We start from the raw sequence: 12,500 nt of genomic DNA on the forward strand, positions 1-12,500 counted from the left end.
TATGCAGAATTGTAATGTTAACTATGGAAGGGCTTTTGTCTTGTGTATATGTAGTCTGTGGTCACTCGTAGTAATTATAGGATTAATTGAAGGAGTTATAGGATTAATTATAGGATTCAAGAATTGTATCATAGTAATTATAGGATTAATTGAAGGAGTTATAAGATTAAAGAATTGTATCATAGTAATTATAGGATTAATTAAAGGAGTTATACGATTAAAGAATTGTATCGTAGTAATTATAGGAATAATTAAAGGAGTTATACGATTAAAGAATTGTATCATAGTAATTATAGGATTAATTAAAGGAGTTATAGGATTAAAGAATTGTATCGTAGTAATTATAGGAATAATTAAAGGAGTTATAGGATTAAAGAATTGTATCGTAGTAATTATAGGAATAATTAAAGGAGTTATACGATTAAAGAATTGTATCGTAGTAATTATAGGAATAATTAAAGGAGTTATACGATTAAAGAATTGTATCATAGTAATTATAGGATTAATTAAAGGAGTTATAGGATTAAAGAATTGTATCGTAGTAATTATAGGATTAATTAAAGGAGTTATAGGATTAAAGAATTGTATCGTAGTAATTATAATAATTAAAGGAGTTATACGATTAAAGAATTGTATCATAGTAATTATAGGATTAATTAAAGGAGTTATAGGATTAAAGAATTGTATCGTAATTATAGGATTAATTAAAGGAGTTATAGGATTAAAGAATTGTATCGTAGTAATTATAGGATTAATTGAAGGAGTTATAGGATTAATTATAGGATTCAAGAATTGCATCATTGTAATTTATAGGATTAATTGAAGGAGTTATAGAATTAAAGAATTGTATCATAGTAATTATAGGATTAATTGAAGGAATTATAGGATTAAAGAATTGTATCATGGTAATTATAGGATTAAAGAATTGTATCGTCCATTGCAGACAGGCCGGCCAGCACAACGCCACCGAAGGAGCAGCGGCGCCAAGGTGCTCGTGCTGCAGAGTCCTGGCGGTGGCGCTGCAGGACGTGTGCTCGTGGTGGTCGTCCTGCCTACACCTCGGCACCAAGACCCGTCCTGCCCAGACCTACCCCGAGGGAACCACTGCGACGAGTACGTGAGCCGCGGGTCACCGGGAAGGAGTGGACGCCGGCATTATAGATCTGGTGGGACATGATGTATTTTGGAGGGAGAGGCTTTCACAGGGATTCCAGTGGTCAAGTTACCGAATGTCAAAAAATCCGTTTCTTTGCTCTTATTGTGTGAGCCGCATGGTCACTGATTTATCAAAGTAACTGTGCTGCCCATGGATCAGAGGGGCCAGCTGACCGAACCCTCTGATCCACGGGCAGCACAGTTACTTTATTTAAACCATGCAGCTCGCAATAAGAGCATCAGTTAACCTGTTCATGGATATATTTTGGTGGTTGATGCTAACTTATCTGTGAAAGCTTCTGCCATCAATTGTATCAATAATCTTAATACCTGCTGAGTGAGTTAGTGGTTAATAAGAGGGGAAGCAAAGATTTTTATACTCCACTGTTTTATTTTCTCCTTAGCTGTAACGGTCAAGTGTGGGGTTCCTGCTATACCAGTTCTTCAACCTCGTCTTCGGTGGATCCCAGGACAACATGGTAATGTGAGACCCGCGTTACCACACGTCGGCCAGTAAGGAAAGTGTATCAGAAGAGCTGCTTGAGTTGGAGAGGTGTTAGAGGGCCGAACGGGCACTATTAATGTGGGCAAGTGTGCGTTCCTCCTGGCTTGTGTGTAGATTAGGTGCCCGCCTTCAACTCAAACCAGGAACGCTCTTGCTCAGACTTACAGCACCTCTGCAATCATTAGAGCTCTTCTGATGTACCTCCTCGCCATTGAGACTGTCAGCTTGGTTTGTTTCTCAGTCACTTCTTGCTGGTCTCGTCACTCAAATCTGCTAAGCTCTTCCAATAATGTCTTTTAGTCTCTCTGGTGGACATCCCCTCCACCATCCCATTCGTTGCTGTTGACTGGAGTGGCCTTGGACTGCACTCTCCCACATCTGTAAGAGAAGTAAGACTGAGCAAGCACACCCTCTCAAGTAGCTATCAAATGACCTCTGTGCTCCTTCCTATTCCCACTGACCTAGCTCTCTCCCATTCTTCTATTCTCTAAGGATAGTCTCAATTATCATCAAAGCTCACAGACACATGTAAATAATTTTAAGTTTACACATCAAGAATCTCTTACTTCCTGCAGTACCCTCACATATCTTGTTTTCTCCCCTTCCACATTCCTCCAATATAACACGCCATTTCGGACTAAACCTTATCCGTACATATTCTCTATTTTATGAAACTTGTGCCCTTCTGTACCCTCACTCGCCCAATACTTTTCCTGCCAAATTTACTTGCCATTTAGTCCATCTAAATTCTAAAAAAAAACCTACCCCTCTCAACCCTCCATTATCCTTTGTCATTATTAAATCAATAGTGATCTTTTTAACTTGTCCATCACAGGGATAGCAAATTTGTGAGCACCATTATCAGTACCTATGTATAGATATATTAATAAACTTTTCTTGAAAATTTCAACTGTTTCTCTCCCAACGTGACGTCTATTTTACTCAGGTTTTACTGGGTCTTGGGGGAGGAGTAGCATATTTTTGGGTAAAGGAGTGGAGGGCTCAAACTTAGGTGGTTGTATATTAAGGGGGTGGTTGGAGGCCTAACAGGGGACGGGGGTAAGAATTTTGGTTGAAAAATCTCATGAAAATCCATTGGTATGATAATTTGGGTTGAGCAGTCTTATGAAAATTAAATTGGGGTAAAATATTGGGTTAACATTTTTAGTCAATCTCATGAAAAGAAAAGAACAGTCCTTCGTATGAGAAAAAAACCTCGGAAATTCCTATCAAGTTACGAAAGTTTTTTTCACTAAATTTATCTGGATCATCAATAAATTTCCTTTTAATTGGTCTTCACAGGTGAAAATTGGGGATAATTACCGTAATCTTACTTTCAACTGATTAGGGATCGAAAATGCTAATTACACGCGTACTGAATGGAATGGTGCGTACGAATTAGCGAGCACGGCCTGAACCTCCCTGCACCCTACTTTGAATTACTCTACGCAGGTGAGAATGGGAGATAATTGCCTTTAGCTTGCTTTCATATGATGGGGGACTGAAAATGTCCGTAATGGGAGCACGATACGTTTAAGAATAAGGACCCAAGCCTTCCCAGGACCCCAAAGTTACGTGGAAAACCTGCAGGAGGATCGCCGCGCCACGCCCAGATTTCGCTTCGCCTCGCCCTCGTCAGCCCGGCCTCACACGCGCGCTTCCCCAATCAGTTTTCTTTCCACGTTTTGCAGTCATTCTACCTGTAAAAACACCGTAATTTAATCATGTCCACCATCAAATAATACTTATACACCATTAAACAATATTCATGCCTAATTATCTAGACTAATACAATATAAAGTAGGCTATACTATAAGTTTTTTTTTTTTAATCCTCTGCATCGCGGCGCCTTCAGTAACTCGGTGCTAACTAATTTTCACCTCGTCCCCTTGTCTCTATACGAAGCACCAGTCATCCATCGAATACGTAAATGGATAATGGCTAGTTTGTCTTTCCTGGACCTCACGGATTACCTCGTCACCCACACCCCTCCAAGCCCTCTCCCTCCTTCCCCCACTCAGCGCCGCCATGCTTTCCTTTCCCCTGCAGTCAAGTTTCGTTTAACCTTTAGCCATACTGGATAATAAACCTTTACATAAACCTAACAAATCAGGTATTCTTAAACATATCGTCGCCTCAGTTCTGTTTGAAAAGACTCGTGTAAGTTATTGGGATTCTCATGGACTGTTTTACGATCCTTGTGATAATTCTTAAACATACCGTCGCCTCAGGTCTGTTTGAAAAGACTCGTGTAATTTATTGGGATTCTCATGGACTGTTTTACGATCCTAGTGATAATTCTTAAACATATCGTCGCCTCAGGTCTGTTTGAAAAGCCTCTCGTGTAATTTATTGGGATTCTCATGGACTGTTTTACGATCCTTGTGATAATTCTTGAACATATCGTCGCCTCAGTTCTGTTTGAAAAGACTCTTGTAAGTTATTGGGATTCTCATGGACTGTTTTACGATCCTCGTGATAATTCTTAAACATACCGTCGCCTCAGTTCTGTTTGAAAAGACTCGTGTAATTTATTGGGATTCTCATGGACTGTTTTACGATCCTAGTGATAATTCTTAAACATATCGTCGCCTCAGTTCTGTTTGAAAAGACTCTTGTAAGTTATTGGGATTCTCATGGACTGTTTTACGATCCTTGTGATAATTCTTAAACATACCGTCGCCTCAGTTCTGTTTGAAAAGACTCGTGTAAGTTATTGGGATTCTCATGGACTGTTTTACGATCCTAGTGACATTTTTACACAACTCATGAACGGATAATCACCCATGAAAACCTCACCGCACCAACTGAACCTACAGAGCCACCACAAATGATATAGCCTACCTACTCAATGACCATCCATAATTAACGGTAAAAACTAGAAGAAAACTGTTACACATATTACCGCACCGGGGTTCCAGATGTCTCCACCATACCGTTTACTTTCTCTACTCATGGGAAGCTCCGTCGGGCCCTTGAATGTACTATCTGACCTAAACACTCTTCAACCCTACCCTCCTTCCCTCCCTTAATGACCCTAATATCATTAATTAGGTTGGTATTATAAGATACTGTCGCTTCTCACGTCAACTATTTCTAAAGGTCAAAGAGGGAATCAATCGGGTTTAAATGAGTGGTTCTTTAGGTCCATGGCACAGAAGAAGGGTCACACTACCACCAGGGTCATCAAACTACTACTGGAAATGCCCAAAACACCTACGAAAGCCTTGTCAAATAGGTGTGCTTTGGCGACGGAATGTTTAGAAATACGGCCCGAAGTTAGTTAATACAATGTTCAATGAGTTTTTTTAGGTTCATGGTACATAGGAAGGGTTAAACTACCACCAGGGTCATCAAACTACTTCTGGAAATGCCCAAAACACCTACGAAAGCCTTGTCAAATAGGTGAGCTTTGGCGACGGAATGTTTAGAAATACGGCCCTACGTTAGTTAATACAATGTTCAATGAGATTTTTTAAAGTTCATGGTACATAGGAAGGGTTAAACTACCACCAGGGTCATCTAACTACTATTGGAAATGCCCAAAACACCTACGAAAGCCTTGTCAAATAGGTGTGCTTTGGCGACGGAATGTTTAGTAATACGGTCCTATGTTAGTTAATACAATGTTCAATGAGTTTTTTTAGGTTCATGGTACATAGGAAGGGTTAAACTACCACCAGGGTCATCAAACTACTACTGGAAATGCCCAAAACACCTACGAAAGCCTTGTCAAATAGGTGAGCTTTGGCGACGGAATGTTTAGAAATACGGCCCGAAGTTAGTTAATACAATGTTCAATGAGTTTTTTTTTAGGTTCATGGTACAGAGGAAGGGTTAAACTACCACCAGGGTCATCAAACTACCTCTGGAAATGCCCACAACTTCTATAAAATAAATCTCAAACTAGCAAATATACCATCCACTCACTGTTTTGGTCTCGCTGCTTCGAAACTGAACCGCACCAACTGAACCTACGACGCCACCGCGAGTCATACCCTCTTAACGACCATCCAGAATTAACAAAACGCTCAATTATTAACAGACGAGCTAATGAAACTAAACTAATTACATTTTCTAGTGAAGTACGTATTATACAAAGGCACGATATGAACATTCTAAGCTCCAAACATCACTGCCTCACCTCCGTTCCGTCCTCAGCACCCCACGTCCTTCCTCCTCGGCAGCTGGCGGGTGAGTGATCAACCGGCGAGCGGGTCACCTCCAGCGTTGCCAAATTATCGTACTCATCGCATTTCATTTTCGTAGTTGCTGACCGATAACTATAACAACAAAGAACGAAAAACATCAATATTCAACAATTTTAGCACTAACTTTGATTTTCTCACGTTACATGTATAGGTACGAGAGTTTGAGGCATAAAAATGATAGATACGATATGTGGTTAATACGATAATTTGGCAACGCTGAATTCACCTCCTTCGGCAGTCACGTCCTCCTCTGAGCACGCGCAGTTGTGGTCTCCTCCTCCCGTTTTCTGCTTGTTCGGTTATTCGTCATTTTTGTACATTTTATTACAGATTTTTGGGGGTTATTTTTATAGTTTCTTTATTTTTTCTTTTCAGTTTCGTATTATTTGTTACGTCTTATTATATTTTTTTCATTGGTTATGGACATTTTAAAAATTTTCTAGTTAGTTTTGTCTTTTTCGTTAATTTTCTTTATTGTTTTTATGGCGGGGTTGTAAAATCGTGAACCCCATGTTAATAATCTTGTTTCCACCTCTTTTTACAACTTTATCGATTCTTTTAACTTTCCTAATCTTCTAGTCATCGTTCTTTAGTTCTTTCTCTTCTTTTGCTACATATTATATCTTTTAATTCAATTCAATATTCCTTTATACAGTCTTATTTTTTCAGTCACAAGGTATCCGAGAATTGACGGTTACTTTGTTTTACACCTGCATATATGTATACCTGTTCTCATTTAGGTTGTTATGGTTTAATTAGGTCTTTCAGTAATTTCAGAGTATACCAGTTCTCTCTCTCTCTCTCTCTCTCTCTCTCTCTCTCTCTCTCTCTCTCTCTCTCTCTCATTAAGGTAGTTATGTTTTAATTATAGGTCTTTCAGTAGTTTCAGAGTATAACAGTTTCTCTCTTTCTCTCTCTCTCTCTCTCTCTCTCTCTCTCTCTCTCTCTCTCTCTCTCTCTCTCTCTCTCTCTCTCTCAGGGAAGTAATGTAGGTAGGAGAAAAAAAAAAATCGCCCTTTACATGTTTTACTGATAGGAAAACATTACAAAAATTTAATATGTATCATGACACACATTCGTAAGCCCGTTCACACACACACACACACACACACACACACACACCAGCTCATCCTCACCACTACACACTACAAACATCACACTTAAATTGCACTATATAACCTTACACTTAAATATTCAGTAAAATGCATTGTGACTTAGCCAGGAAGAACCTCACTCTGGCTAGCAATTATAATGACCCCAAAAAACACTCGCTAATGGATCACTTAAGTCAGAATTACAGTTAAGACAAAAAAAATACTTCCCTAAATATTACCATTATTATTATCATTATTAATTATTACAAGCATTCCAGATACATATATACAGCATTTTTACTAATATTGTTTGCCTAATCGTAACTTCTTTTAATACCAAGTTTGTGTTTCATGGATTTTAACTTAGATTTTTATGTTATGTCAATTTATTTTTATTTTCCTTTCGTTTTGCTTCATAATTTTCAGACCAGCAGGAAAGTTTAGGTCCCTGAGAGGCTTAAGAAAACGGTTTGTGTTGCGGCATTGACCGAAAACGCAATACTGGGGGGTCCATGATGTTGCTTCTGTCTGCAACTCAAAGTACTAAAACACATACGTCCTGATCTTACTTCCTTTATAACAGAAACAGCCTGGTCTTCCTTCTCCTAAAACAGATACGTCCTGGTCTCAATTCCTCTATAACAGAAACAGCCTGGTCTTCCTTCCCCTAAAACACATACGTCCTGGTCTCAATTCCTCTATAACAGAAACAGCCTGGTCTTCCTTCTCCTAAAACAGGTCTTCCTTCCCCTAAAACAGATACGTCCTGATCTCTCTTCCTCTATAACAGATACAGCCTGGTCTTCCTTCCCCTAAAACAGGTCTTCCTTCCTCTAAAACAGATACGTCCTGATCTCTCTTCCCCTAAAACAGATTCATCCTGATCATTCTTCCCCTAAAACAGAAAACAAATATTCTCAGATACACCCTGATCTCTCTTCCCTAAAACAGACACTTCCTGGTTCTTCCTTCCTAAAGTCTTCTTCCCTAAAACAGATACGTCCTGATCTCTCTTCCCCTAAAACAGATTCATCCTGATCATTCTTCCCCTAAAACAGATACTTCCTGGTTCTTTCTTCCCCTAAAACAAATATTCTCGTCTCTCTTCTAAAACAGATACATCCTGATCTCTCTTCCCCTAAAACAGACACTTCCTGGTTCTTCCTTCCCCTAAAACAAATATTCTCGTCTCTCTTCCCCTAAAACAGATACACCCTGATCCCTCTTCCCCTAAAACAGACACTTCCTGGTTCTTTCTTCCCCTAAAACAAATATTCTCGTCTGTCTTCTAAAACAGATACACCCTGATCACTCTCCCCCCAAAACAGATATTTCCTGGTTCTTCCTTCCCCTAAAACAAATATTCTCGTCTCTCTTCCCCTAAAACAGATACACCCTGATCTCTCTTCCCCTAAAACAGATACATCTTGATCCCTCTTTCCCTAAAACATATACATTCTGGTCTCGCTTCTAAAACATATATTCTAATCTTCCTTCCCCCCTAAAAGCTAAACAATACAATAAGTTGGTGTTTTTGTGGTAAAATCTTCATATATTACCATTATCTCCCCTCAAACTAGCCTACTGCTCTGATACAGGTGATACAGATAGGCTATTTAATTACTACATCGCCTATTTACCTAACCACTAAGACAGCTCAGGTAGGCAATTTAATTAGTCTTTACCTGTCCTAATCTAACGTTACTGTCTATGCTTTTTGCAGTTATTACGCCTGTCTCTTTCTACCTGTTGATTTTGACCAGGTAAAGTTTAATTGGTTTTGCTTATTGGTTTAACTTGCTTTTTTTTCCCGATCGTTGACTTTAGATAATGTTTTTTTTTTCTTTATTTCCTCTACTTCTTTTACTTCATTAGCATTTTCTACATTATTTTTTTTTTCTTGTTTTCTTCTCCTCCTCCTCCTTCCTCTTTTTCTTCTTCTTCTTCTTTTTCTTCTTCGTCAGCATTTTCTACACAATATTTTTTTTTCTTCTCTTCATTAGCGTTCATGTCACGGAAGGGGATTCGAACGCGGGACAGGTATGATACAGGTAAGTTAGAACCACACGCCAACCCCCTTAAGAGTTAATTAAGCAACTATTTACCTTGAATCACCTTGAGAGGCACTGCAAAGAGGGGGGGGGGGAGAAGGGGGGGAGGGGACAGATGTAAACACACACACACACACACACACACACACACACACACACACACACACACACACACGGAATGGTTGGTCTATTAACCAAAAAAATAAAAAAAGGTTAAAAAGTGATATGAGAGAAGGCCGCAGGTGCTCAGAGGGTTAATTAGTGAGGTAAGGACAGGTGAAAGAGAGAGAGAGAGAGAGAGAGAGAGAGAGAGAGAGAGAGAGAGAGAGAGAGAGAGAGAGAGAGAGAGAGAGAGAGAGAGAACTATATCCCTCCTCAAACTCCCTCTTGAAAATACTGTGTCATAGAGAATCGAAACCTCTTATAACTATCGTACACATGGAGTTTGCTTGTTTTGGGGGATCTGAAATTATCTAAACTTAAACTACTCTTTGTTATAGGTTATTCACTTCGTAAATACCCACCCACCTCCCCTTATTAAAAAGAAAAAAAACACACATCACTCAGACATATATATACATAATGTGGACTTCAGCTTCACTATATACTCCGTTCACGCTAGGCTCAGAATTTAGCCCCGCCCACTTTTCAGAATTTAGCCCCGCCCACTTTTCCCTTCAGCTGTTATTTCAGTGGCCACTCCATCAGTAGGCCACGCCCCCTTCTGAACCCAGGCTGCATGTGATTGGTGGATGCTGGGAGAGGTTGAATGTGATTGGTGGTTGGATCAGAGTAGGCGGGGCTTAGTTTCGGTGTTAATGTGAACGGGGTATATGAGAACGTGTGTGCTTTGAAATTGGCTCATGAAACTGCTTCTGAGACTTGAAACTGGTTCGAGATTCGGTTCGGTTCTTTCTTTCTTTCTTTCTTTCTTTGCTGCTGGAGTGCGATACATAGGCAGGATAACACACACACACACACACACACACACACACACACTAATGATCTTTGTTCTTATGTGTATGTTCACCTCCACTTTTTTTTTTTCTACACAAGTGTCCACAAACATACGTACACACACACACACTGAAGTCCTGACCTCTTGACATCCTTCGCCCAGCCTTAGGACCTGCAGGATACGGCCTTGACTTGATCCTACTCACCACTGACGGAGGGAAGGAAGGAAAGAAAGGACGCAATAAAGGAAAGGGCGATAGAAAGAAAGGAAGGAAGGAAGGAAGGAAAGAAGGAAGGAAGGAAGGAAGGAAGAAGGTAAATCAATCCACTTTTTTTTTGTTGTTGTTGCGAACTGGGAGGTGAATAAAGAGAAAGAAGGGAATGAAAAAGAGAATGAGGAGGAGGAGGAGGAGAATGTAAAAGGAATGAAGGAAACAAGAGTGAAATACTAGGAATGAAGAAGAAAAACGAGAAGGAGAATGAAAAAGGAATGAAGGAAACAGGAGTGAGAGAGAATGAAGAAGAGGAGATTGAGGAGGAGAATAAAGGAAAAAGGAATGAGAAAAAGTAGAAGGAGGAGAATAGGGGAGATAACGAATAAAGAAACAGGTGTAGAATGCAAGATAAGACGAAAAAGAAGAGAATCGGAGAAAAAAAAAGAAAGATAAAGAAAAAAAGTCAGAGAAAAAGCATTAAAAAGTGGAATACAACTTAACCTAACCAATCCACATCAAACTGAGAGACATAAGGAGGAGGAGAAAGAGGAGGAGAAGAGGAGATGGAGAGGCGACAGAGCAAGACATAAGGAGATGAAGAGGAAGAGAGAGAGAGAAAGGTGTGAGGGAGAGGTGTGGGCGCTTCCTGCACTAGTATAGATTAGCACGCCTTCATGCCTGATGTTCGGGACCATGTGTTCTGCGGGGGAGAGAAGGTACAGGTTAATTGGCAGGTGACAGGTGAGTGGATCAGGTGTTAGTAGGCAATATAACCGTGTGTTGTTAGGTTGTTAGTGATTGTTAGATTATTAGTTGTTAGTTTGAGTGTTGTTAGTTATAGCCATTTGTTGTAGTTGTTGTTAGGTGCAGTTTTGTTAGTTGGTTGTATTTGTTAGGTTGTAGTTGAGGTAATTGCGGTTGTTAGTTAAGTTGTTAAGTAGTTGTAGTGTTGGAAAGTTAGTTTTAGTTAAATTGTTTGTTCTGGTTGTATTGTTAGTCATTAGTTGTGGTTGTTACGTTGTTAGTAGTAGTGAAGGTGTTGTATTAGTTGTGGTTGTGTTGTTAGTTGTTGTTGTTGTTATTAAGAGTTGTAGTTGTAATTATTAAGTTATTTGCAGTTTTAGTCGATATTAGTTGTAATGTTACCAGCTGTAGTAGTTCGATGTATTAGAGCCTTGATTTTTCCCTTTATTATTGTTTATTACCATTATTGTTTTAAGAAAAGAACATTAGTAGGAAATTTAATCTTTGACATGAAGGAAAAAAAAAACACAATAACTTCATCTCAGTTCTTGGAGAGGTGAAATGACTACCAGAGGACATGCTGAAGTGACTGTGAGTGTTTGTGAAGTGACTTACCGATGACTACTTGTACTTACCATGCATACATAACCCTACACACACACACACACACACACACACACACACACACACGCACACACGAGTAGCGGGCTTTTTTTTTATTGTTGTTTCCATTTTTTGTGTGCCCTTGTGCTGTCTCCTTTGCTGTAAACACACACACACACACACACACACACACACACACACACACACACACACACACACACACACACACACACACACACACACACACACATACACACACACACATATGTTTATACTCACACACGGGTGCTCAAGTATGCAATAAATTAATAATACAAGTGCAAAATAACACATGCTCATTCATCATCATCATCATCATCATCAATAACAAGAGCATTAGCAGCAGCAGCAGCAAGACTAATAGACATAACAAAACAAGACAAGCACGAACCGGAATGAATTTTTACTTTCTTTCTTTCTACTTTGATTTATTACAGTTATTACATTATTAGTCAACCATTACCATCTTTCTCCTCTTCCTTTCCTTCTCCTTCTAATACTACTGCTGTTCTTGTCCCTGTTCTTGATCTTGATGTTGAAGGAGGGAGGAGGAAAGGCACGGGAAGGCAAAACTGAACTCAAGATGCTGGTGTTGTCCTTGTTCTTGATCTTGATGTTGAAGGAGGGAGAAGGAAAGGCACCGGAAGGCAAAACTAAACTCATGAATACCTTGTTCTTGATCTTGATGTTGAAGGAGGGAGAAGGAAAGGCACGGGAAGGCAAAATCTAAACTCAAGACAAAACTACAATGCTTGCTGCTGCTTGCTCTTGCCTGCTGCTTGCTTGCTTGCCTACCTCTTTAGTTCCTTAGGAGGATAGCGGCAAAGAGGGCGAGGACAGTCAGTACGGAGGGCGTGGGCGTGTGGGCGGCGCTGTACGTGAGGGCGTTACACGCGGGGGGACACACAGGCGTGGTCGTTTCTATA

General features: G+C 39.8%; 1 protein-coding gene and 3 long non-coding RNA genes across 4 annotated transcripts in view; 2 read left to right on the forward strand and 2 right to left on the reverse strand.

Annotated features, from left to right (window-relative positions):
- Nucleotides 1-782: 782 nt before the first annotated feature.
- On the forward strand, nucleotides 783-2,564 carry LOC126989178 (uncharacterized). The gene is made up of 2 exons (XR_007742988.1): nucleotides 783-1,166; nucleotides 1,560-2,564. It is a non-coding gene; the product is annotated as an uncharacterized LOC126989178 (long non-coding RNA).
- LOC126989179 (uncharacterized) lies at nucleotides 1,746-5,859 on the reverse strand. The gene is made up of 3 exons (XR_007742989.1): nucleotides 5,805-5,859; nucleotides 3,236-3,360; nucleotides 1,746-2,038 (listed from the first exon to the last, which is right to left on the reverse strand). It is a non-coding gene; the product is annotated as an uncharacterized LOC126989179 (long non-coding RNA).
- A 1,028-nt stretch (nucleotides 5,860-6,887) lies between these two features.
- LOC126989181 (uncharacterized) lies at nucleotides 6,888-9,379 on the forward strand. Its single transcript, XR_007742991.1, has 2 exons — nucleotides 6,888-7,786; nucleotides 7,962-9,379. It is a non-coding gene; the product is annotated as an uncharacterized LOC126989181 (long non-coding RNA).
- The window catches only part of LOC126989180 (lachesin-like), a 15,216-nt gene continuing 11,251 nt past the window's right edge, over nucleotides 8,536-12,500 (reverse strand). The window contains exons 7-8 of the mRNA XM_050847729.1: nucleotides 12,370-12,495; nucleotides 8,536-10,888 (exon numbers count right to left, since the gene is read on the reverse strand). Of these exons, the coding sequence (XP_050703686.1) occupies nucleotides 12,374-12,495 (122 nt within the window). The 3' untranslated portion in view covers nucleotides 8,536-10,888; nucleotides 12,370-12,373. The remainder of the gene's footprint in view (nucleotides 10,889-12,369; nucleotides 12,496-12,500) is intronic.

This window comes from Eriocheir sinensis, unplaced genomic scaffold (assembly GCF_024679095.1).
Source record: "Eriocheir sinensis breed Jianghai 21 unplaced genomic scaffold, ASM2467909v1 Scaffold109, whole genome shotgun sequence".
NCBI lineage: Eukaryota > Metazoa > Arthropoda > Malacostraca > Decapoda > Varunidae > Eriocheir > Eriocheir sinensis.